We start from the raw sequence: 23,387 nt of genomic DNA, 5'->3' as shown, positions 1-23,387 counted from the left end.
CTAGTGAGTTTGTAGAACAGATAAGTTTGTTGAATATTCAGATCACCTTGCTGATTTGAATACCTATAATTGGTCCTTTACAAAGAACGTGCTTTTATTTCCCACTTTTTCAAAATAATTGAATTAGGGGTTAATGTATCTAAGGGAAAAATGTAGCTGGTGGAAAACATATCTCTGAGTCTGTACCAGATTTTATGTATTTGTTTCAGAGTATTTCGTACTCTGAGTATGCTGTCTTACTCTGATTTTTGAACTTTGTTTTATCCATTTTCTTTATTCCTTTACCCTACAACAAACTGTAAAGGTAAGTACTTTACGAAACCAGCATTGTCTTTTGTGTTATTGTATGTCTTTGTCTTACTTTTTCCAACCTGACTTGGCTTGACGTAGGAGAGCTTATAAGTGAACTGCCTGGACAGCAGGTGTCCTGGTTTTAGCTGGGACAGAGTTAGCTCTTCTTTTTAGCAGCTAGAAGAGCTCCATGTTTTGGTTTTACTCAGAGGCTCGCTCTGAGAAGAATATTGATAGCAAGCTGATGTTTGTAGTTGGAAGTGAAACTGCAAGGACTTTTCAGTGTGCCATGTTCTGGCCGGAGTGCAGAAGCACGGCGGGATAAGGAGGGAGCATAGCCGGGACAAGGGGGCCACGATCCCCCTTGTGATTTGTGGTGGAACATAAGATTGAGGGCCAAACTGGCCAATTAGTATTCCATATCATGCAGCGTATAAAAGTATAAAAGTGAGGGTCAGCCGGAAAGAAGGGCTTTTTTGCACTTTTGCTCTTTCGCTGCTTTTGCTCTTTTGTGCTTCTGCACTTTTGCTTTTTTGCCTTTTTTTTCCTCTCTCTTCCAGTACTCCCGCTCTCGGAGTATTCTCTCTCCCTCTCTCTATTTTGGGGCCTCGCGTTCGTCTGGGATTGCAGCTTCGGGATGAGATGGGCTTCTCATAAGAGGGGGTGGTGAGCATCTACGCTGTGTATTACTCATCTGTATTAAATTGTTCTTATCTCAACCCACGGGTATCCCATTTATCCTTTAATTCTCTCCCTCCTCCCTGGGGCTGGGGGAGGGTGAGTGAGCGACTGTGTGGGATTTGGTTGCCAGAGCGGCCTAACCCACAACAGCAGGTCACAGTGTGTGTCAAAGACAGAAAATGCATTTGTGGGTTTTTGTATGAATGGGTATTTGTTTCATTAAGTGCGGAGACACAAATTTAAGTGAGAATAATGTTTTGAATTACCCCAAAAATAACTGATTTTGTGCTATCTGTGATAGTATTTGGAACTGCTGAGATCCCGGGGAGGAAACGTTCAGTCGAGAAGCCTTTGAGAGTTGATTAAATTAGTAGTCAACATCATTAATGCCTAGATTCCAAAAATGAGGAGGTCTGGGACTTTTGTGAAGTTCTGTGACCATGTTTCATCCTAAATTAGGACTTTTAAAAGGTAGCTCTTCTCTTGAAGTGTCAAAACCTGTTTTGATACTGGTTTTATCCTATCTAGCTTAGAGTCTTAACCACTGAGAAGACTGATAGTCATAGTGAGGTCAGAGAAAATGTTCCTACATTTTATTCCATGTGCTTTCAGTGATATCTTTGTATCTGAACTTTTACCACTGAATTCGTTGGGAATCTTCACTGGCTTTAGTAGGATTTTGATCAAACTGTGTATATATGGAGCAGCTTCAGCAGCAGGTCCTAAGTAATGGAATATATACCATAAAATGTTTTATACACTGTATGGAGAGGGAACATACTCTGGAAATACAAACAGGAGGCTGGAAGTCACAGTTCTTGACTTCTTCCGGATTTCCTGTTTATTCACTGTTCTTGTAGAAAATTATTTTGGCCTCAGATTGGACTGAGTACTGTGAAGCTTAATTAGCGTTTGAAGACAGTCCTGAGATCGTAAAGAGACGAGATGCTGAGGTGTGAGCTACCAGAATGCTTGCTGTTTGTTCATGCTGGTGAGGGAGCATAGATAAAATACTGAGAATAATTACCATGTTCTTCATAATCAAACTTTACTTTTCTAGATAAAGCATATATGATTTTGGGAAAAAAATAAATTTTACATAACATGCAAGAGAAAGGATGTCAATTACATGAAACAATCATAAAACAATGAGAGAGACCAGAGCTGAATTAGCATGAGTGGTAACCATGTTTTCAACCTGTATATGTCTTTAGAAGTGGAAGAAGAAATAAACTTGTCTGTCCTGAATAGAGGTAATTAGAATAAAATATTTTTGGCTAATGCTGAAAATTAATGGAGAAATTCTTAAAAATTAAGTCTTCACAGAAAATATACCTCTGTAGTTTCCTTCTGATCTCAGTTATAGATGTGGTACAGGAACCAAGGCAATCTGCTGGGGCAACAGAAAACCTCGTGTTGATGGTAAGATTCTTTGCTGATGAGGCAGACTGCAGCGTTCTGTACTGTCTGCTCTTCCCCAGAGATTTCACAAGGTTTGTTGTCCTGAATAGGTTACATACAACAGCATCAAATCGTACGCTACTAAAGACGTGGATGGAAGTTGCTAAGGACCATATCTGAAAGAAATTATGCATGTTTTCTGACAATGTATAAATCATAAAAAGCCGAGCCACCTTATTCTGTAATGCAGCAGCTGGGAGACTGACCAAATCAGGCTGTGGCCAGCCTGTCAGTCAGTCTCCAGCCAGTTAGTCAGGTCTCCAGCTAGTCAGGCTTCAGACCTGGCTGAAGAAAATACTGGCCATCAAGCAGTAGAAAACTCCAGCATTGTTTACACTATAACTTCTAATTGCCTGAGGTATTTCAGGAAATGTGTGCATTTCAGTGAACAGGCTCCCAATCAAGTAGATGGCTACACATTTGATTCAGTTCAGCTGGAAAATTGGGCGTGTTGCTTAAAGTAGCCATTAATACTCAAGATTGTGTTTTAAAAATACCTTGGGCACTGCCACTAGCTAATTATATACTGCAATCTGTTCTTCTTTACTAGGTAAGGGTAAAAGTTAAAACCCTTCTTACTGAGTTCATACGTTTATGTATCTTGGAATATAGTAGGCAGTTTGTCCTTCATTTCATCTGAGCTGCTGTCAGTGTCTGTCTGCTCTTGCATTCTACAAGATGTCTGCTAACCTACTATGTTAAAACAATATTTAAACATAGCAGTGATGATACTCACAAGCAAAGTTTTACTTGTTGCTGTAAAGATCATGCTCTGTGTGTGCCTTACTAATGTAGGAAGTAAACACTGAAGTATCTGCAATGTATACAGTAGAAAGCATAGGAGCACTGAGTTTACACTCAGGTTCTCCAATCCCAGTCTAGCAATGCAAAGCTCTTAAGTATCTGTAAATATGATAGAATCATAGAATCATAGAATGGTTTGGGTTGGAAGGGACCTCAAAGATCATCTAGTTCCAACCCCCCTGCCATGGGCAGGGAAATCCTCCACTACACCAGGTTGCCCAAAGCCTCATCCAACCTGGCCTTGAACACTTCCAGGGATGGGGCATCCACAACTTCTCTGGGCAACCTGTTCCACTGCCTCACCACCCTCAATGTAAAGAATTTCTTTCTTATATCTAACCTAAATCTGCCCTCCTTCAGTTTAAATCCGTTGCCCCTTGTCCTATCACTATACGCCCTTGTAAAAAGTCCCTCTCCAGCTTTCCTGTAGGCCCCCTTTAGGTACTGGAAAGCTGCTATAAGATCACCCCAGAGCCTCCTCTTCTCCAGGCTGAACAGCCTCAACTGTCTCAACCTGCATTCGTAGGAGAGGTCCTCCAGCCCTCTGATCATCTTCGTGGCCCTCCTCTGGACTCGTTCCAGTAGCTCCATGTCCTTCTTGTGTTGGGGACTCCAGAGCTGAACACAGTATTCCAGGTGGGGTCTCACGAGAGCTGAGTAGAGGGGCAGAATCACTTCCCTCGGCCTGCTGGCCACGCTCCTTTTGATACAGCCCAGGATACGGTTGGCTTTCTGGGCTCTACGGTCTCTGTCTACTTCATGCTAATAAGACTAAAGAAATCTTTAGTCTAACTGAGAATCAGGATCAGAATTTGTCAGTTCACTATGGCATGGATTTTTCATTTCAAATAATCTAGGCCAAAAAGTGCATCTTTTTTGCTCCTGAGGCAATTACTTATAATTAGGTTATTCCCAAGTGAGCCTCACTATTACTAAGTTTTCATTGTTATCAGATTCTGTTTTGTAATATGGATCTCATTTTTGGAAATACTATTTCTCATTTTTCATTTACTTATTCTGAATAGGAAGTAAAGTGATTCTCTTTTCAGAATAAGCAGCAGTGGAAGTATGTCTGTATTGGTAGTTGTATTCTACAGACAGTATTTTTATAAATATAGTCCTGTGTAAAATGTGTAGTATATGAGAAAATTGGATTCTTAGCTTTTTATTGCACAAGATTAGCTTAAATTACTTCAGTGACTCAAAAGAATAGAGTTTTGATAGTCAGTGACCAGATTCAAATTAGTACCCAATAAAAAAAGTACATGTATTCATTTCTAGTTGAGCTAAGAAAAGCTTAGTCTTACAGTAGCAGAAGATGAAAATGCATTATGGAGATAAGCAGTCGACTTCTTTAGGCTAGATAAAATGTACTGAAAGGAAAGACAGAAGAATCTGTGTATGTCAAAGACATTGTCTGACTCTACCTCTTCTGGACTGCAAGTGCTTAGCTGTGATTAGAAGTAGTGTCAATGAAATATGAATTCATTGTAGCATTTCTGACCATATTATACTGTATCTGCATGGTGTTTCATGTAACCCTTCTTTATCTGAACCAGAAGCATGAAAGAAATTAGTAAAATATGAGGATAAGGAAAGAGCTTGTACTATGCCCTCTACATAATAGTAATATCCTCGGTACAGCTTGTACAGTAAGGTGACATTGCCATTAGGGTCTTTCTCTGTAAGTCATTTGCACTTCCCAAACTAAACGTATCAAAGCTTAATGTAATTGTTACCTGGCGTGCTCTTATTTTGGGAAGAGTGATCTAGGTCCTGAGCAACCTGATCTAGTTGGAGATATCCCTGTTCCTTGCAGGGGGGTTGGACTAGATGGCCTTTGAAGGTCCCTTCCAGCCCTAACGATTCTATGATTCTATGATTCTATTGCAGACGTAACCAAAATGAGGTTATAAATACAGTGCTAATATTACTAATATTTGCTTGATACTACTTATAGTACCCATCACCTAAGAATAATGAAGCACTGACAAACCGTAAGTAACATCAGAACATCCAGCCAGAGAGTGTACTTTTCCTAATTAGTGTGGAAAGTCAACGGCTGCACAAATCATTAATTTGGTCAGATCACACAGTGAGTAGGTGCCAGGGATGCAAGTGAGAAGCCAGAAATGCTGACTAGTCCTTTCTGAGATCTAGAGAGCACTGCCAAAGTCCAACCTGAAAAAAGACAACCCATTTCTTCTCTCTGTGCTGTGTAAATACTTGAAATACTTTCAAAACTTCTCCTGCTTGGCTTTGCCTAATAGAAGAGAGAAGGTACTTTGACAGTATGGTCTTTCTCACCTAGCTGAAATGAGGCATCAGTGAAGAGTATGTTTGCAGATAGATGTGAGATCTCCTATACAGCTTCAAGACAAAAGGAGTTTTGCTGAGCATTGGCACAGTGAGCTTAGCCAGTGAGTGCATAGATTTTGGGACTGCTACTTCTCTTTCTGTTGGAAGCTCTCAGAGCGTTTAGTGACTGAAGCTTCTCAAAGCGTTAATGACATTCCTAACTTTATAAATAGAGGGTAAAAAAGAGAAACATTGGGGCTGAGTGACACCCCAGTGACACAAATGAATCTCAGAGACCTTAGTTTCTGATCTGGCAGACGCATAGGTAGGAGCCTTCGTTTTTCAGATGAGCTGTCCCATTGAACTGAAAAAGAAATGCATGTGAATAAAATTGAACACATACGTGTTTAAAAGATTAATCCTAATTTCAACCATTAATTTCTCTCCCCTCCCTCATGAATGCCTTTTCCAAAAAAAAAAAAAAAAACAATTTTGAGATGGTTTTAAATCACTTAATTGGTCCATTTTGTGGAGTTGGATTTTAATATAGGTAGCATTTTATTTAAGTCTACATGGATGTCACTTGTATTTTCTCTAAAGCATTGACCATATAATAGATGTGAAGCTAGACTTCTGAAAGGCACAGTGCAATCTTTTAACCTTTAACCAGTTTAACCTTTCAAGGAACCCAGGGCAGTTTTAACTGGCTATGTTATTATCTAAAAACATTTGTTCTTCAAATATTGATGTTCTTCACAAAGTGGAATAACATTTAATTATTTTTGGTGTGTAAAGTAATAAATGACCTTGTAAATGAAAATCGAATGCAGAGACAGGTACCAAATGTTTGCTGACTATAAACACCATGCTAACTCTGGGTGAAACATTTCTTGTTATGTAGACTAATTTTCAAACCACATTTGTTCTATTTATTAGATTTAATGGCTTAGACATGTTAAAGATAGGTAGTTACTTTCCTGAACATGAACTACTTAGGATGACTAATTCACAAACTTTTATTGAAGCATCATTTTGATTTCATTTGATCTGGAAAAGAAAATCCTGATGACATTTTTTCTATGGATTTCGCCTGATGCTACAATTCAATAGTTAGTAATTACATAGAAATTCACTTGACACGTGAAATAAGAGCTTATAAGAATCCATTCCTAGAAGGAAGTAACTAATGAACGAAATCATGGTATGTAAAACTTTATTTTTTTAGGAATTAGGTAGGAATTAACCACTTTTGGTTTGGTGTTTTGGTTTTTTTTTTTATTATTATTATTTGTGAAGTCATTAAAGATTTTTGATTAATAAAAAGGTTTATTTGTTTCCTCAGTTTGCCAGATCAGAAGTGTTAAGTGTTAGTTTTAGTTTTGCATGAGGAACTAAGGGAGAACTCAGGGATATTAATAATGAATCCTAGAAACCTAACTCCAGCAGTGAGTGTGGTGAACCTTGAGCAGCTATCTTATCATTCTAAATTTTATTTGGTTATTAGAGCTTTGTAACTTGCTATAAAATACAACACAATTTTAGTAATTTTAAACAATCTGATTCAAATTTGTTTCTTCTCCCAGCTCCCCCCTTTCATCCTGTGTTGCGTCATCCGTTCTTGAGTGTAAGGCTTTCAAGCCTTAGACTTGCTAATCTGAAGCCTAGCCAAAAACCTTGTCTACTTCAGCCAAAAAAGGCACAAAAGAGTAATTTCTAACATACAAAAATATCAAAATTACAGCTGAGAGAAAAATAATTTCACCAAGGACTTGCTCATGAAAGTCCTCATTTTAACCTTAGAGATTCATGTGTATACTGTGTGTACCATGTGTGTATGTAGATATACAAGATTTTCGAAACAGAGTTGCAGTTTTCATTAACCTACACATGATAGCCTAAAGCAGTTTCCAAAAATGTGGATGTATCTTGTGTTCTGCACTGTGATTTAGACTGTCAAGTAACACACGCTTACATCTGGCAATGACATGCCAGTTTTGCAGCATTATGTCAATCCCAATACCAGCAGCTTGAAAGTTGTAAAGGAAAAATACTTCCTAAAATTAATACAGAATATTTGAATTACTCCAAATAATATTATTTCTGTGTTTGAGTGCTGGCCCCCAGACTGTTTTCAGGGCATTGGTATTTTTCCTTTGGAGAAAAGTAGGAGCAGAAGTTCCTTTCAGTGTTACGCAGACACTGGGTTTGCTCTGCTCCCTTATGGAATAATTACTAGCGATTAAGTGCTCTTGGTTTTCATCCTGCCTCCTTACCAGTTATGTAATGTATAGTTTAGCAAAACTCTGAAGACTGTTTAGAGTTACTGGCTTTCTGTAAAGCAAACAGCTAAACACTGGAGTTGATGCAAACAAGGCACTTAGCATCTGAAAGAAGTGTTAACACTTTATTTACATTTAAATTAAAATGGACACTTATTTATGTGTTCTGGTTCTGAAAGGTGTGTGGTACATCTGCAGAGGCCTATTGTTTATTCATGCTGTAAATCCTTTGAAATGTGTTAAAATGCTTCCCACTCATTATAAAAATCCTGCCACCCATGGATTAGGGCTTTGATGTCACCAATCCTGCTTCAAAGGGTTCTTTCAATGCTATTAATCACAGTTTAGCCTCTGAAGATATAGCCAGAGAAAACATTTGGACATCTTGTGCTAGACTTGCTAAAACTTTGAAATATACAGAGTGTCTTGCATATGCACAGTCCCGTATCACTTCCTCTCTCTTCTCTCAGCCTTTATTTTGAAAAGCTATTTTGTGATGACTTTGGCTTCCTACAAGTACAGAACAAAAAGTTTAGGACACATCATACTGTACATTTTTAAAAAGGCACTCCTCTTCCAGTTGACACCACAATATGTTTTTCCCTGAGGAACTGAGTCAGTCTTTAAAAACCCCAAGGGACAATAAGATTGGGGATTAAGCAGGCCTGTATGTCAAAAGGTCAAAAAAAGATACCGTCTTATCATTTTCTCATCTCTTTCATTAGTTCGTGAGCTTAAGATGCTGCCAAAACACTTCAGGATCCACACGATTTCATAGAAACAAGATAATTTCTGCTGTCTTTTTCTCTTTTAAATCTCTCAATGCGTCACAGAGAAATTGATTACTAGTGATTGAGCTGTATGCCTTTGTGCTGTCGTTGTTTTCATCAGCTCAGTAGCTAAGGTCAGTGACATACCACCTTATCACTGACTTTTTCCTCCCTTTTAAATCAACACTGCACGCTGTCGTGCCAGTGCTGAATGCTTTGCAGGCACAATTGGTAATGAGCGGGGTGTGGAAGAAGCGTGGTGGTGTCTGCTATTTTTAGTGCTATTGTGCAAGCTGCTTTTCCACCATATACGTTTTTCCCTGCTGAGCTTCTTGAACAGTTTTTGCAGTATGTATTTCTTTCTTTTTGAACAGGTAACTTGGCACAGGCAAGAGCCAGAGTGACAGCAGCATCTAGGTCTTTGCCTCCACAGCTTAGTGCTGGCCGTATCAAGGTTAGTAGTATTCCCTTTGAAGGCAGGCAATTGTTCATAAAATATTGCAGTGAGACTATGGGCACGATGCTCAGCTGATACAGGTGGATAGTGAGGTTCTTATCAAATGAGAGTCTGCCTTAATATCAGAAGACATGCACCTCAGTTGGGAGCACTGTTTCCAGTTTTAGTGAGGACTCTATTGTAGAATCCAGTGAAGAATCAATTTACTACTAATTAATCTTCAAACTTATGGAGTGAAATCTTAGTAATTGATATTGATAGCCATGTTCCTTTTGATTTCAATGGGGTCGAGATACTTCCTCTGGCAATTTTGGCCTAGAAGGAGATCTAATTAGGAAAACTTTGAATAGTGTGTTTAACAGTATGAAAGGCAAAACAGAAAAATAATCCATTCCTTTTTTATTCAACTTTTATTCAGTGAAAAAGCAGGGGACATTTGATAGATGACCAGTAAAGAACAACTCGGCAAAACCACTGTTCTTTAAAAAGCATCACTGTAGAACTTAAATGCTGCTGGATTTTGCGATAAAAGTATGTGGCATAATTGCAAAAGTATGGGATAATTTTATGGCAGTTAATAGGATGTGTTGCCAACCGAGTGCACTTAATTTGTGAGGAAAACTCTTGTGCCTCAAGCTCATAGCATGTACACTCTCTCCCTGCTTCCTCAGTAGTACTGTTAGAGTTACCTTAGTTAAGGGTTTGAGGGGTTTTTTTTTGCCTCCAAAGCAGATAATAATAATTTTTAAAAACAAATATGGTAACAGCAAGTGTTAAAAAGTCTAAAGAGTTTTATATTCTGGGTTTTCTATTTCTTGTTATTCTCTCCTCTTATTAGGAGCTCATGCTCAAATGTTAATACAGTAATTCATGTCACCAAGACATCTATATCCTTCACTGTACCTGCACACACAGATGTGGATTTCAGAGATTTATTTCCTCTCTAGTATAAACATTTCCAGTGCTGAAGGCCAGATAATGGTCTTTCCGATTTTCTTGTATTATACACACATTGTCTTCCACATCCAACTATATTCAGCGTAAGCTTTCTAAGCATGCATTTTATTAATGCAGCTGGAATGGAATAGAGCAGTTATCTTTTAAAGCTTTAATAAAAACAGTTATACTAAGTAGTGTTTAAGTGATTTTTACTCACCCTTCAAATTTTTAAAGAAGAAGCTAAAAGACATGCATAAGTGCATCACTATTAAGAAAATGTTAATTGAAATAGTTTTTAGCTGAAAAAAATCTTTCTTATAATTTTAGAAAACTTCTAATTAAAACAACTTCAGGAAAAAGATTTTAAATTACTATTTTACAATTTGTTTAAAAAAAATCCAAATGTAGTAATTTTGTTTGGAAGTTTGGAAATTTTCATTTATTATTTAATTTATGAGCTTTTTTGCTAAACATATTTTTTGGTTTTACGTATTTTGTACCATGCCAGCAGCAGGTGTGGTCAATATGTGAAAGTAATAATTTCCAGTGACTTCATGAGATGATATGATGTCATAAATCATTCTTTTGATATTTTTTCAAAACTATTATAAGCAATTTTTTTTAGTGATGGAACAGCTTGTCTTTTCTAGATCAAGAAACGACAATAAAATTCCATTTTATTTGTAATCGTATAAATGTATATTGTACGTCACTACTACTGTCATGTAAAAATGTGACTTAACTGTTGAAATATTCTTCATTTTAGTGTTAAAAGAGTAGCTAGTGATTTAAAACACAAGATTATATCATGACATCCTTATTATGTTATATCATTTTCTGGCAAGCCAGTTGTAATAAAGCCTATTGCCTGTTGTATATGTGATTATTGCCCTACCATAAAACTGCATGGTTTCATAGACATGCAATGTTATAAATTAACCAGAGACAAAACTTCTAAAAATTCTTACAGGAAAGTCTCCCTAGCTTCAGGGTCTATCAGAGTTTTTCTAATGGAAACTTCGAATATTTCTTCTCAAAAAGACTTGGAAATTGATCCTAGTCCTTACAGATTGCACAGATCTGAATTTACAACTCCATCCATAGAAAAAGAAATCTCATGATACTGGTTTTACTCTGATTTTCTGAGAAAAAGTGTATTGCATCTACTCTGTGAGTGTTTCTGACCATCTGTCTTTCTGTGTGTTCGTTCCCTTCCCCCAAAAAGCAAAACAAACCAAAACAAACCCCTTTTGAACCCAGCAGGCTGTAGTAAACCATATTTGACAGAGTGGCAATCTCAAAGATTGTAAGATTCTACAAGTTTGGTGAAAATAAACAGCTGGGAAAAGGAGATGCCTACAGCATCCTACTGCCAGCATAAGCTCACCCTTTATTGGCCAGCAGTTATTCCAGATATGACTGAGAGCTTGTTAAGTGTTGAGCCTCGAACAACAATGTCACTAAGAGTCTCTGCTTTAATGGACAGACAAGAATCCCATTTAGAAGCTCAAATTCATGGACATTTGGGCTTCAGTGCAGTCCTCTATTTGCTTTTGTTCTTGATTTGGTGTTCTTTATGATTAAATTGTCTGTCTTCTCACATTAAATGTTAACAGTTATTCTGAACTTACTGCCAATATTCACACGTATGGCTTTTGTCTTCTACCTGACCTTTATTAGAGATTTAGATATCAATTCTCAAAAAGCAGTTGTCTTGCCAAGATAGTTTTGAAACATTCCCATATCCTTCCCCATGGACTTGCCTGCTGTTCTGATTAGGTCATTGGTGTTTACTTTGTCAAATGACCTCTTAAAATGTTTGATGTTATCTGTGCTGATAACACAATGCTGATCTGCATTTTTCCTGGGATATATTACAGAGTTTTTTGTTAACATCCTTAAAACTGAAACCAAACTGCATCTTTTTTCTTTTTTTTTTTCTCATGTGTTAGTTTGAGATGCGTACTTATGCATGTACACTACTCTGGGCTAGAACATCACAGATTACAAAAAACATAGTGAAATTTTTATGGTCACCCTTATGGAAGTCTGTCTTCCTTTGCACCATCTGTATTCTGAATCTAGTCTTCACAAGTTTTCCTTTGATTTCTTCCCCAACACAAAATCCATTTTCTTCATCTATTACTACTTACTGCTTCATTTCCTTTATATTTTGCATGCAGTCTCCTAAATATCTCCTGAAGGTAAGAGACACGATTGCTTTATTGAGAACTGAAATCTTTCAGCAATTACTTTTTGTGTTCAGAAGAGTGGTCTTAAGTCAGTGAGCGTTGGAAGTGATCGTATGGAGCAAGGTCCAGGAAGCGTAGCACAGGTGCTGACAACAGCATTATCTGGTTTATACAAATGCCACCTGGTCAGAGCAGATGGTTAACTGCCACAAAGCAAGTGAATGCTAAAATGCTGTTAAAGCTCCATGCAAACAGGATGCTGGTAGATTTTCTTTAATTTTGTTGAGCTGTAATACAGCAACACAATCTGCTTGTGATTGGTAACCATGGTTATACTCATTCATAAATTCTGCTTTCATTTTGATAAGAACAGCTGTACTGACAATATAGCTAAAATATACAGGGAGCAATATGTTTGCTGTCCATGTATACCCTCTAAAAATAACTCTTGTGAAATGCTGAAAAAGCAGTATTTGAAGCTATGGCAGTTCAGCAGAGTAAGATTGCTGAAATTCTTGGCATCAGAATGGCAATGTAAAGTAATAGTAACCACCACAGCAAAAAGGAAAAGACTTAAAACATTCTGAGATGACCTACTTTGTCTGCCACTTGTTATTCGACAACAACATTTTTTCCATATGTGAGCAAAATGAAGCAGCTTTTTGCTACTTTACTTCCCAGTCATTACAAAAATGGTAACTCTTCTTCTATAGAAAATGAAGACCTGATGGAGTTTGTTGTGCTGGTGATAAGAGGAATGCATTTTAGAAATCAGTTCATAAGGTATTGCATCCTGACAGCTGCCTCATTGGCCTAGCGTTACGCCGTCATAACAAAAGTGTGAAATCATTCTGAACACTTACAGCTCTCTGTGAAATCAGTGCATGTCCTGCATCTGTTGGAAGCTGGCCTTCCGACCTCTCATCAAGTACTCTGAAGTATTCACACCTGAAGGAATGACCGTAGCAAAAACTGAACCCAGATTTCACGGGTGAGGTGGGGTGGGTCTGCAGTGTTTCTGGAACAGCTCCGACATCTGAGTTTTGTCTTCCAGGTTGACACGATGGAGATTATGCGACACCCCGAGGAAACAACTAACATGAAGCGGCAAACTATGGCTTCCTATTTTAGGGTACAAAAGTTACATAGTAAACAAACATTTTGGTGATAAGAACAATAGATATATCTAAAATATTTGTGGGATTGTGAGATCAAAGAGAATAATAAGAAATTTTTTTTATTCTGTTGTGTGGCCTTTATAGCCTTATAAATTTTCTTTGCTCCTTTTCTTTTTGTTTCCTCATACTAGTACTTTTATATATATACTATAGTTTTATCATTTCACCAATCATATTGGTAACAGAATCTAGACTATTTCCATCTAAAATGCTGGAGGTCTAAACCAGAAGAGAAAACTGATTTTGGGCAAATAAAATAGCTGTCATTACTAAAGCCTTCATGTTTTTTCAGACGCTCAGGCATACCTACTTATAAAGATTAAGATTTGTCATTTGTGCTAATAAATAAAAACAATCCATCTTTTGGAAGTACTGTTATAAATCGTACAGTTCGCTATTTTATCAGTAGTAATCCTGTCTGGGATAATGTGTATTCTGCATGTGTGTTTAATTCAAACAGGAAAGCAAAAGACATTGAGAATGTTGGAACTGGAAGGTTAGGAGTCAGGAAACACACATGCCAATCCAAGGCTGTTTGTTAACATTTTTTTCTTGTGGTCATTGCAGAGTGGAAAAGTTTTGAGCTATTGACTCTTGGGCTGCACTTGCAACATGCAGACTGGGGAAGGTCACAGTGCAGTGCTAGCCAGCGTGGGTCAAAACTTCATGCTATGTAGGAATACCTGTTTTCTTTGTCATGCAAAATAATGTAAGGAAAGGCATATACTGAGATGTTGCCCCAGTGTGGAGGGTACAAGGACACACATTCAGACTTGTCTAGTAATATAAGTGTGGATTTAGAGTTCTCTTGCAAAGAACTATGCAGATGTCAGCTGTGTAGGAACTGGGGAAAAAAAAAAAAAAAAGGTGGAGTGGGGGAGTGAGGATGAAAGTACACCGTAACATGGATGCAGGCTACAGAAAAGCGACCACAGTCAGCTTGGAATTGTACGTGATTTTGAGACTGAGTGTATTTGCAACAAATACTTATCATACAGTGGGTTCACGAGGTGATGATGGAGCAGAAGTATCAGGATTGAGAGGAGTTCTTGGAAAAGCAGGTATATATGATCTGATCACACTTTTTTCATTTTAGTGTAAAATGTAATGGAATAAATTGTTTTCCATGTCCTGGGTGGACAGGAAAAGAAGTAATGGGCCTACGTTTCAGCAGGAAGATTTAGGTTAGATGTTAAGAACATTATGAATAGTCACGATAATGTAACACTTCAGCAGATTGTCCAGGGAGGTTGTATAGTCTATATACTCTGATTCTGAAAAACAGATTGAACAGAAACGTGCCTGAAATGGTACAGCTACATCTAGTGTTCTCTTTGGGCAGAGGATTGAACTGATGACTTCTTGCAACCTTTTCCCTATGATTTTCTGTGAATTTCTGTGATTGATTGTTTCACAGTAAAGCTTGTTCTTCTGTTGGAGATATTTGATTGGTCAAATGTGCCTACAGTAGAATTATAGTCAGGACATTTTTCAATTAATTTTTCTTTAATATGGACCTTTTTCAACTACAGAAATGTAGTATAAAGAGAGATGAAAAGAAAGAAATAAGAACTATAATAATAATATTTTGACAATTGAACTATAATAATAATTATTTTGACAATAATAATATATTTTGACAATTGAAAACTTTTAATAGGTTCTGAGTTTTAGGCAAAAGCTTAAAAATTAATAAAACATCAATGCGGATTAACATTACAGATTAAAATATAATCATTACGTACTGTTTACAAATACATATCTCCTGCTTAAGTAGTTACATTGCAGTTTTTTGTCAAGTGTGTGCATCTTTTTTATTTTCCTTAGTATTCCCTCATGGATCTTTTATCCAAAATGGTTGTTGGACAGCCTCACTTTATCCGCTGCATTAAACCTAACGATGATCGAGAAGCACTGACATTTTCTCATGAGAGAGTTCTACTGCAGCTACGATATACTGGAATTCTGGAGACTGTCAAAATACGTCAAAAAGGGTATTCTCATCGCATCCTCTTTGAAGAGTTTGTGAAAAGGTAAGACTTCTAGAACATGGCTGCTGGTTTAAAACTCCATTCAATACAATATATTGTATGTTTAAGTGCAGACAATTCTATAAATGTTGGTTTGTACATGTATGGTCTGATTCTCTAGTGAGAGCAGTGACTATCAGTGATAAAAACTACAAGAGATGTCAGAGCTCTAATGGAGAAAAGTCCAGGCGAGACCAGCAGTGAGCACTTAGTATTCAGTAGCAAGCCTGTCCCCATGGTTCCTTCAGTGGAGGCAACAAGTGGAAATTATGCATCATGCTCAGATAATAAAAGGAGTTGCAAGGTCAGTGACCTTCAGCCATCACATGAATAATGTGTACATGCTTAAGAATGAACTGATATAAAAGCTTTAGATTTAGAAATATTCCCTGTAATAGCTTCATAGCCATGAGGCTATGAGTCATTTATCTTGGAGGCATCATGAATTATAACCAGATGTCTGTTCACCTGAAGGCTTGTCATGGCTACTATTACTAGCTTTAGTACTATTCTCAGTCGCAAAAAGTTAGAGATTTGATTTAGGAAATGCTATTGTCTTTAGGATGACAATATGTTTATATGATCATTATGGTTTCCTCTAGATTTAAAATGTGTTTTTGTTTAGTACTTACTGTTTTTCAGTCTGTAGATCTGATAATTCAATAATGGAGCAGAAGCAGTACTGTTAAGCCATCAGCTACTCAACAGTAGGAAAGAGTAGTGAATGGCTATATCCAGCATTTCGTGATATTTTCTGAACTGGAGGTTGCCCATCCAGACAATATAGATTTAATGAATCTACTGAAAGTCATTCATTCATATGAGGCTACAGGGAAGGAGCTGATGATGTTTTTGAGAACAAAAAGACATAAACAGTGTCATAGGCCTTTCTAAAACCCAGAGATGGGGTAAATTTATGTTTGTAAATTAGTCATTTAGGCTTGGAAATCCTTGTAGTCCTTGCATTGAGAGATGTTGAACAATAAACCATAGCTTAGTCAATTCATTCTGAAAAATTAAGAAATGTTCTGATGTGTTATATATCAGTATGCCAAATGAATATGTAATAGGAAAACACTAGAGAAATATATCCCACAAAGGATAACTAACATGTTCATTTGTCCATCAAAGCAGTTTAATTTTCAGACATGATCTCCCTCCACTTTTTTGTGTTACATGACTAATTTTAGTAAGGTCACACCATTCTAAAGCCGATTTAACAAACAGATTAATTTTGATGATCACTAACACATCTTTGCAACATCCTGAAGAGACTCAAGGCAGAATTATTAACCTTAACTTTTATCCAATTTACACATAAGTGAACTAAGATTAACTCCACTGAAATTAGTGTAAATTGAGAGGAAATTAGGCCTCCTCTTATAAGTAGATTCTTTTCATTCAAAAGTGCACTGAATTTGAGTACAACCTTTAAAAGTAATGGTAATAAAAGCAGCGCTGACTGTAGCTTTCCATTCCTGCAGATAAGGGCAAGTTGTGTTTAACGTCTTGTCAGATACTCCCCAAGTTTTTAGTCCAACTTGATGTAATTCTTTCAGGAAAGAAAGTCAACATGACAAGGGAAGTGAGGAGGAGATTTAGCAATTTGCAAACAGCATAGAAGACTTCCTGAGTTCAGAATATAAATGGGAGGTGGGAGAGGAGATTTTCTTGCTCAGTTCACGCTTTATTTTTAAACAAATTCTATTCTGTTTCACTCTTGGAGAAAAAAAAAAAAAAGAAAAAAAGAACAATGCTTTAAAAACCTATCAATGGAACAAGAAACATTTTTCTTCAACTTACAGCCATGACTAGTCAAGTGTTTTTAGGAACTAAGTAGTTGAATACATAAAAATGTTTGAGAAAACAGGTCAAATGCTAAACAGATTGGCACTTCTTTGTTCATAATGAAAAAGACATTACGCAAGTACGAACAAGAGTTTCAAAATGTCAGTAAATGTGAGGATATCAAAGATTTTCTAAGCCAGCAAGTTAATTGGTATTTTGATCCTTTTGAGCAACTTAACAACAAAATGGATGAGCCAGCATTTTTTCTCCCTTGATGTTATTAAACAAATAGGTGTGCTTCTTATCTGCCTGTTCAATAATGCTGTTTTGTAAACTCTTAGCAGGAAATATGAGGACAAAACAATCAAAGGCAGGGAACAGAACCATTCAGGGTTTATCAGGTGGGAGGTAAACAAAAGATAAAGCTCTGTCTAATGTTACTCTTTGCTGTCTTCTGTTTTCATGTAGAGCAGATTATTTCAGTGTTGCAAACCTGGAGGTAGTTTATTGGGTTAAGAAACAGATGGTGAAGAGAGGACTTAATTGTAACTTATTCACACAATACTTCTTCAGCCAAGTATACAACTGTCTGGTTTATGTATATAAATACATATATTCTTTTACTTAAATTAGAGAAATGTAATCTGCAGCCCCTGTAAACACTGTAGACCTGTCAAGTCTTAGGCACTTTGTCTCTGTTGGCCATCATGTGTCTGTCTTACATGTTTGCTGTGAAGCCCCGTGGACCCTTTCTCAGGTTGGAATCCCAGGTTTCAGACACAGGTTATTAACCTGATCAGGCAACCAGGTGTGCCTGGCTTATGGGGCCGCATAGCAATCATGCACTGCACAGCAGCTAAGGGAGGGGTCCCTGCCCAAGGCAGAGGGGTTGGAACTAGATGATCTTTGAGGTCCCTTCCAACCCAAACCATTCTATGATTCTATGATTCTAGCAGGGACCTGCACTGAAAGTCCCACTTGGTGGGACACTGCTTGCTATATCTGACTGCCCAAGCCCCTGGAACTTCACATGACATGATGTGGTGTGCAGGTGTGTCCTCACCACATATCTCCCAGCTGTATACTCCTTTTGTGTAATGTGGCATATACTGTACCATGGGTTGAAAGATAAGGGACTTGAGAGTCTAATGGTCCTAAATGGTGTCATGCTTGAAGTGCTTCATAAGCACATAGGAATGTGTTGAGAGGTTTTGTACAAGTTTCATTTAAGGATTGTCTTTTTTCTTCTCTGCTCATTTACATTCTGCATTGAAGTTCTTTGTACTGCATTAAGATGCAGGATACACTTTTCCTATAAGCACAACCTACTCCCTAGTAGCCAGATGATCATATGCTCATGGCAATACCAGTGCTATTGCTGTAACATTGGTCCCAGTGAAGCTGGTTCTGCTTTTTCAGTCTCACAGTGCAAATTTGCATAAGGTCACTGTTGTTACACCTCGTACACACAGTCTATAAACCGACAGTGTTACATTTCTCATGAGCATATAAAGCCTCATTGACCTTAATGAGTCGCATTCTGCATTGAGTGGAGGTAGGAATAAAAACTGGTCAAATATTGCAAAATCCTGCAAACATTTTATCTCGGTACATGCCTTCTTCTAACTCCAAAAATTCAGCGGTGGTAGACTTGTTTATTATTCAAAACCAGGGAAGCGCTGAATTAAATTAGAAGTCAACAAGTTTGCTATAGAGAAAAGAAATGCTTACTTTTAAAATGATGTGTTTTTAATGCAGACTTACTTTTAACACTGAGTCTGCACTATACCAACGTCCCTAAGTGATTTCTGGAAACAAAATTGTAACATCCCCCATATTTCAATTTTACTGTTATCCGTGGAAATGTTTATTATTTGTTTCAGTAGCTTTAAGATTTCACCCGATCTGTATAATGTTCTGTACACTCTAAATATGGTACACTACTGTGTCTTCCACATATACTTTCTAGACTCATGTCATTCACAGAACACTGGTAAATGGTTGCAGAATGGAGAAGGTATGAAACCTCTAGAAGTGAAGTCTGATAATCCATTATGAACCATATATGCAGAATGGACTAAATTATGCCTTTCTGAGAGTATTTTTGTGATTCTATGTTTATCTGATGATTTACAGCATACGTGTTAGGTATCTGTTACTGAATTTTAAGAGTATGTTGGATGTTTTCTCATTTTTCATTCACACTTTTTCATTCCTACTCTCAATACAGAGTCAAATTTTATTAGTTGTATGAATTCAGACATGAAAGTTTCTGAAAGAGGTGAGGTACAACTAATACAAGTTAGGAATTTTTGAAAGTTATTTAATGGCTCTTTCAAAGCTAAAAACATGATTTTTTTAAACTTTCCAACTCCAGGGCTGAGAAGAAAAAAACGTCTTTTGGAATGTTGAGAATCTCTGTACTGTTGCTGGAGGTCTGGCTAGAAAGGAATTTTGCCCTCTTGCACCTCATGCTTTTCACATATTGTTGTCCATTCCCCACCTCAGGCTTGTATATTTCAGTAAAAAGATTTGTTTTAAAGAGAAAAATGGTTAATCATTACTTTTTTAAGTTAATTGTGTAGAATTAATGCTGCCTTTAAGTCTGGAATGTGAAGGGAACTTTAGCAAGAGACTGATATAATAGTTAATGATGCTGCTTAAATGCTATTTATTGAACAGTTTCACAGTTCACCTTTAAGGAGGGGAGAGAAATTGAACCATTTGTTTACAATCAGTTTATCTAATCTAAAACCACCAACACTAAAATGCCTTGGCCATAATCAGGTAGTTAATGCATAGCATCATTCCAAAGTTTTCAATATCTTAGCATGGTTGGATGTCTTTAACATTTAACCTTAACTCTGCATGTCCTAGCTTTGCTGTTGTTGATCTGGGGATAACTTCAACTTTTAAAAAGTGTTGGTTTATGCCTAATGACTACTAATTACAGGTAATCCCATTTTAATGTATATTTTGTCTGGAATACTATTCATGTCTATGAAGGATAGTTTGCAGTGCAGTGTAAGAACCACTGGTTAAGAAATACATAATTCCAGAGTTTCATCAGCTCTGAGAAATTAGTTCTTCTGAGGGGTAATTACCTTTCTCTTACTTAGTCTTACTTTTAGGAAACATGTAGATGAATATGTGTCATGTGTAGGAAATTTTCAAGCAGGATGTATAACCCGAGAAAATAAAATAAAGGACTATAAACTTTATTTTTAAAAGTAGAAATAAAAGTATTGGCTTAATATAGAAGAGTACTGAAGCACTCCATACTACTGCATTTTCTGCTGGAATAACAAATGCAAATATGGAAATGAAAAAGTAGAGTTGTGAAATTTTCATCTCATCTGGAAGCAAATGTGACTTCTAGCTCTACTTTTCTGAAATTAAGTATCTGGTTTCTTCTAGGACACAAAAAGAAGGCCTACAGAGGGTGGAAGCAAGGACAGGTAGCCTGGGAAGAATACAGAGCAATTGTCCAAGCAACCAGAGATCAGGTTAGGAAAGCTGAAGCCCTGATAGAGTTAAATCTGGCCAGGGACATCAGGGCAACAAGAAAAACTTATATAGATATGTCAGTGATAAAAAGAGATCTAGGGAAAAGGTAGGCTCTCTCCGGTAGGAAACGGGGTACCTGGCTACCAAGGATGCAGAGAAAGCTGAGGTTCTCAATGACTTCTTTGCCTCAGTCTTCACTGGCAAGAGCTCCAGCTGCACAGCCCAAGTCACAGAAGGCAAAGGCAGGGACTGGGAGAATGAAGAACTGCCCACTGTAGGAGAAGATCAGGTTTGAGACCATCTAAAGAACCTGAAGGTGCACAAATCCATGGGACCTGATGAGGTGCATCGGTGGGTCCTGAGGGAACTGGCAGGTGAAGTTGCTAAGCCGCTATCCATCATATTTGAGAAGTCATGGCAGTCTGGTGAAGTTCCCACTGACTGGAAAAAGGGAAACATAGCTTCCATCTTTAAAAAAGGGAAAAAAGAAGACCCAGGGAACTACAGGCCAGTCAGTCTCACCTCTGTGCCTGGCAAGATCATGGAGCAGATCCTCCTGGCAACTATGCTAAGGCCCATGTAAAACAAGGAGGTGATTGGTGACAGCCAACATGGCTTCACTAAGGGCAAATCCTGCCTGACTAATTTGGTGACCTTCTATGATGAGGTTCCAGCATTGATGGATAAGGGAAGAGCAACTGACAATCATCTACCTGGACTTGAACACTTGCCTTGAACACTTCAAGGACATGGAGCTGCTGGAACGAGTCCAGAGGAGGGCCACGAAGATGATCAGAGGGCTGGAGCACCTCTGCTATCAAGATAGGCTGAGAGAGTTGGCGTTGTTCAGCCTGGAGAAGAGGAGGCTCCGGGGTGATCTTATAGCAACTTTCCAGTACCTAAAGGGGGCCTACAGGAAAGCTGGAGAGGGACTTTTTACAAGGGCATGTAGTGATAGGACAAGGGGCAATGGATTTAAACTGAAGGAGGGCAGATTTAGGTTAGATATAAGAAAGAAATTCTTTACATTGAGGGTAGTGAGGCACTGGAACAGGTTTCCCAGAGAAGTTGTGGATGCCCCATCCCTGGAAGTGTTCAAGGCCAGGTTGGATGAGGCTTTGAGCAACCTGGTGTAGTGGAGAGTGTCCCTGCCCATGGCAGGAGGGTTGGAACTAGATGACCTTTGAGGTCTCTTCCAACCCAAACCATTCTATGATTCTGTGATTCTATGATTCTCTTATTCTCTTGGTGAAATATTGTAAATAGAGGTCACTCTGTCTATGATCTCTGTGCAGTAGATTTACATAAGTATGATAGTGAAAAAAATAGGCCAATAAATCAAAATGAACAGTTGTAGTTGCATGTACTCCAAAGTTTTGAGTGCATTCCCAGATCTTTTCTCTTACCATTTCACCATGTACAATATTTGCACACTGTTACAAGATACATTAAGGTGAAATATTTCACCTTCCTCCAACGTATTCCAAATGGTCCACTGCTGTACAAAGATTTTAGATTAGGTAAACAATTGGATAACCGTATGTGACACATGCTGTGCTGCCATACAGTTATCCTGAGCACATCAAGTCAAACTAGTTGTGCGTCTGTAGTTTTGTGATTCAGTCACAAAAACAGACATCAGATAGCAAACAAAGTGTTTGCTTAAAAAAAAAGGAACACAGATTTGAGCTTTGGAACACTAATCTAGAGACTTTTTACTGTGCAGAATGCAAACTCCAAAAACAGTTCTGGAGAAGAAATAATCAAAAAGAAATTGCCAATCTCATCTTGCTACACCTTATTTCTGATGAGTAGAGTAATTTCTGCCTTATTTTTGATAACATAACTGAAAATGAAGACCTGATGTTGAAAATCTGACATCCCAGTGTATTTAACCAGTTACAGGAGTCTTCTGTGTAGTGCTTGAATCAATCAAAATATTTGGAAAAACACCATTTAGAGGAAGTTGTTAGGAAATATTAGGAGACAATATGTTTACATACAGAAACAGAAGTTATTGCCATGGTTTGTAAAGTTACTGTCATTCTGAATGGCTTGCTTTCTTATAAGACAGATTAAATTTACATTTCTAAAAACATTTGTTAAAACAGAATTTGATAAGAAAAATGGGCATTGCTTATTCGTATTTTTTCCCGAGTACCAAAAGCAACTGCATTCTAGATCATGAAAGAGAGCTAATGGAGAGGGTCCTACATTTGAAAGATACTGGTTTGCCATAAACAAAATGATATAGTCAGGTGTGTAAGTTGCATAGCTCAAAATACTTTTTAGTCAGGTATTTGTCAGAAATAAGAAGTCAACTTCTGAGTAATTAGAATGTCACTGATAAGATACTAAGATTCAAAAATTATTAAATCCTCCTTGACTATTTTATTGCATCTAAAAACTGTTCTGTGGTTTTAAAATTCTCAAGTACGACATGCCTTAAAAGATGTACCAACAACCAGAAAACTGATAGTATCCCTCACTGGAATCCTTCCTCCTTCCTAAGGAAGAGAGCTGCTCAAGTTACATACATGTTTAAATAACATGGCTATCCGAACTGGCTTTTGAAGCAAACAGCAATTTACTATTAGTGTAACTTCCCTGACCTATCTGTCAAATATGTGTTGGAGTTGTGTGCTATCACAAACTGTTTGTGATAAATATATTTAAAATCTGAGTATTATTAGTGCATTTGTCTTGTGAAAA

At 37.5% G+C, this 23,387-nt stretch overlaps 1 protein-coding gene across 1 annotated transcript in view; it reads left to right on the top strand.

Annotated features, from left to right (window-relative positions):
• The window catches only part of MYO3B (myosin IIIB), a 197,707-nt gene that overhangs the window by 101,129 nt on the left and 73,191 nt on the right, over positions 1 to 23,387 (top strand). Inside the window, 4 exon segments of the mRNA XM_086615897.1 lie at positions 8,959 to 9,039; positions 12,135 to 12,184; positions 13,227 to 13,304; positions 15,178 to 15,383. Coding sequence (XP_086472023.1) covers positions 8,959 to 9,039; positions 12,135 to 12,184; positions 13,227 to 13,304; positions 15,178 to 15,383 — 415 coding nt within the window.

The sequence above is a fragment of the Tauraco erythrolophus genome, chromosome 8, assembly GCF_009769465.1.
Source record: "Tauraco erythrolophus isolate bTauEry1 chromosome 8, bTauEry1.pri, whole genome shotgun sequence".
Lineage (NCBI taxonomy): Eukaryota > Metazoa > Chordata > Aves > Musophagiformes > Musophagidae > Tauraco > Tauraco erythrolophus.
The sequence above is the reverse complement of the archived record's forward strand: the minus strand, read 5'-3'. Positions and strand labels throughout refer to the sequence as shown.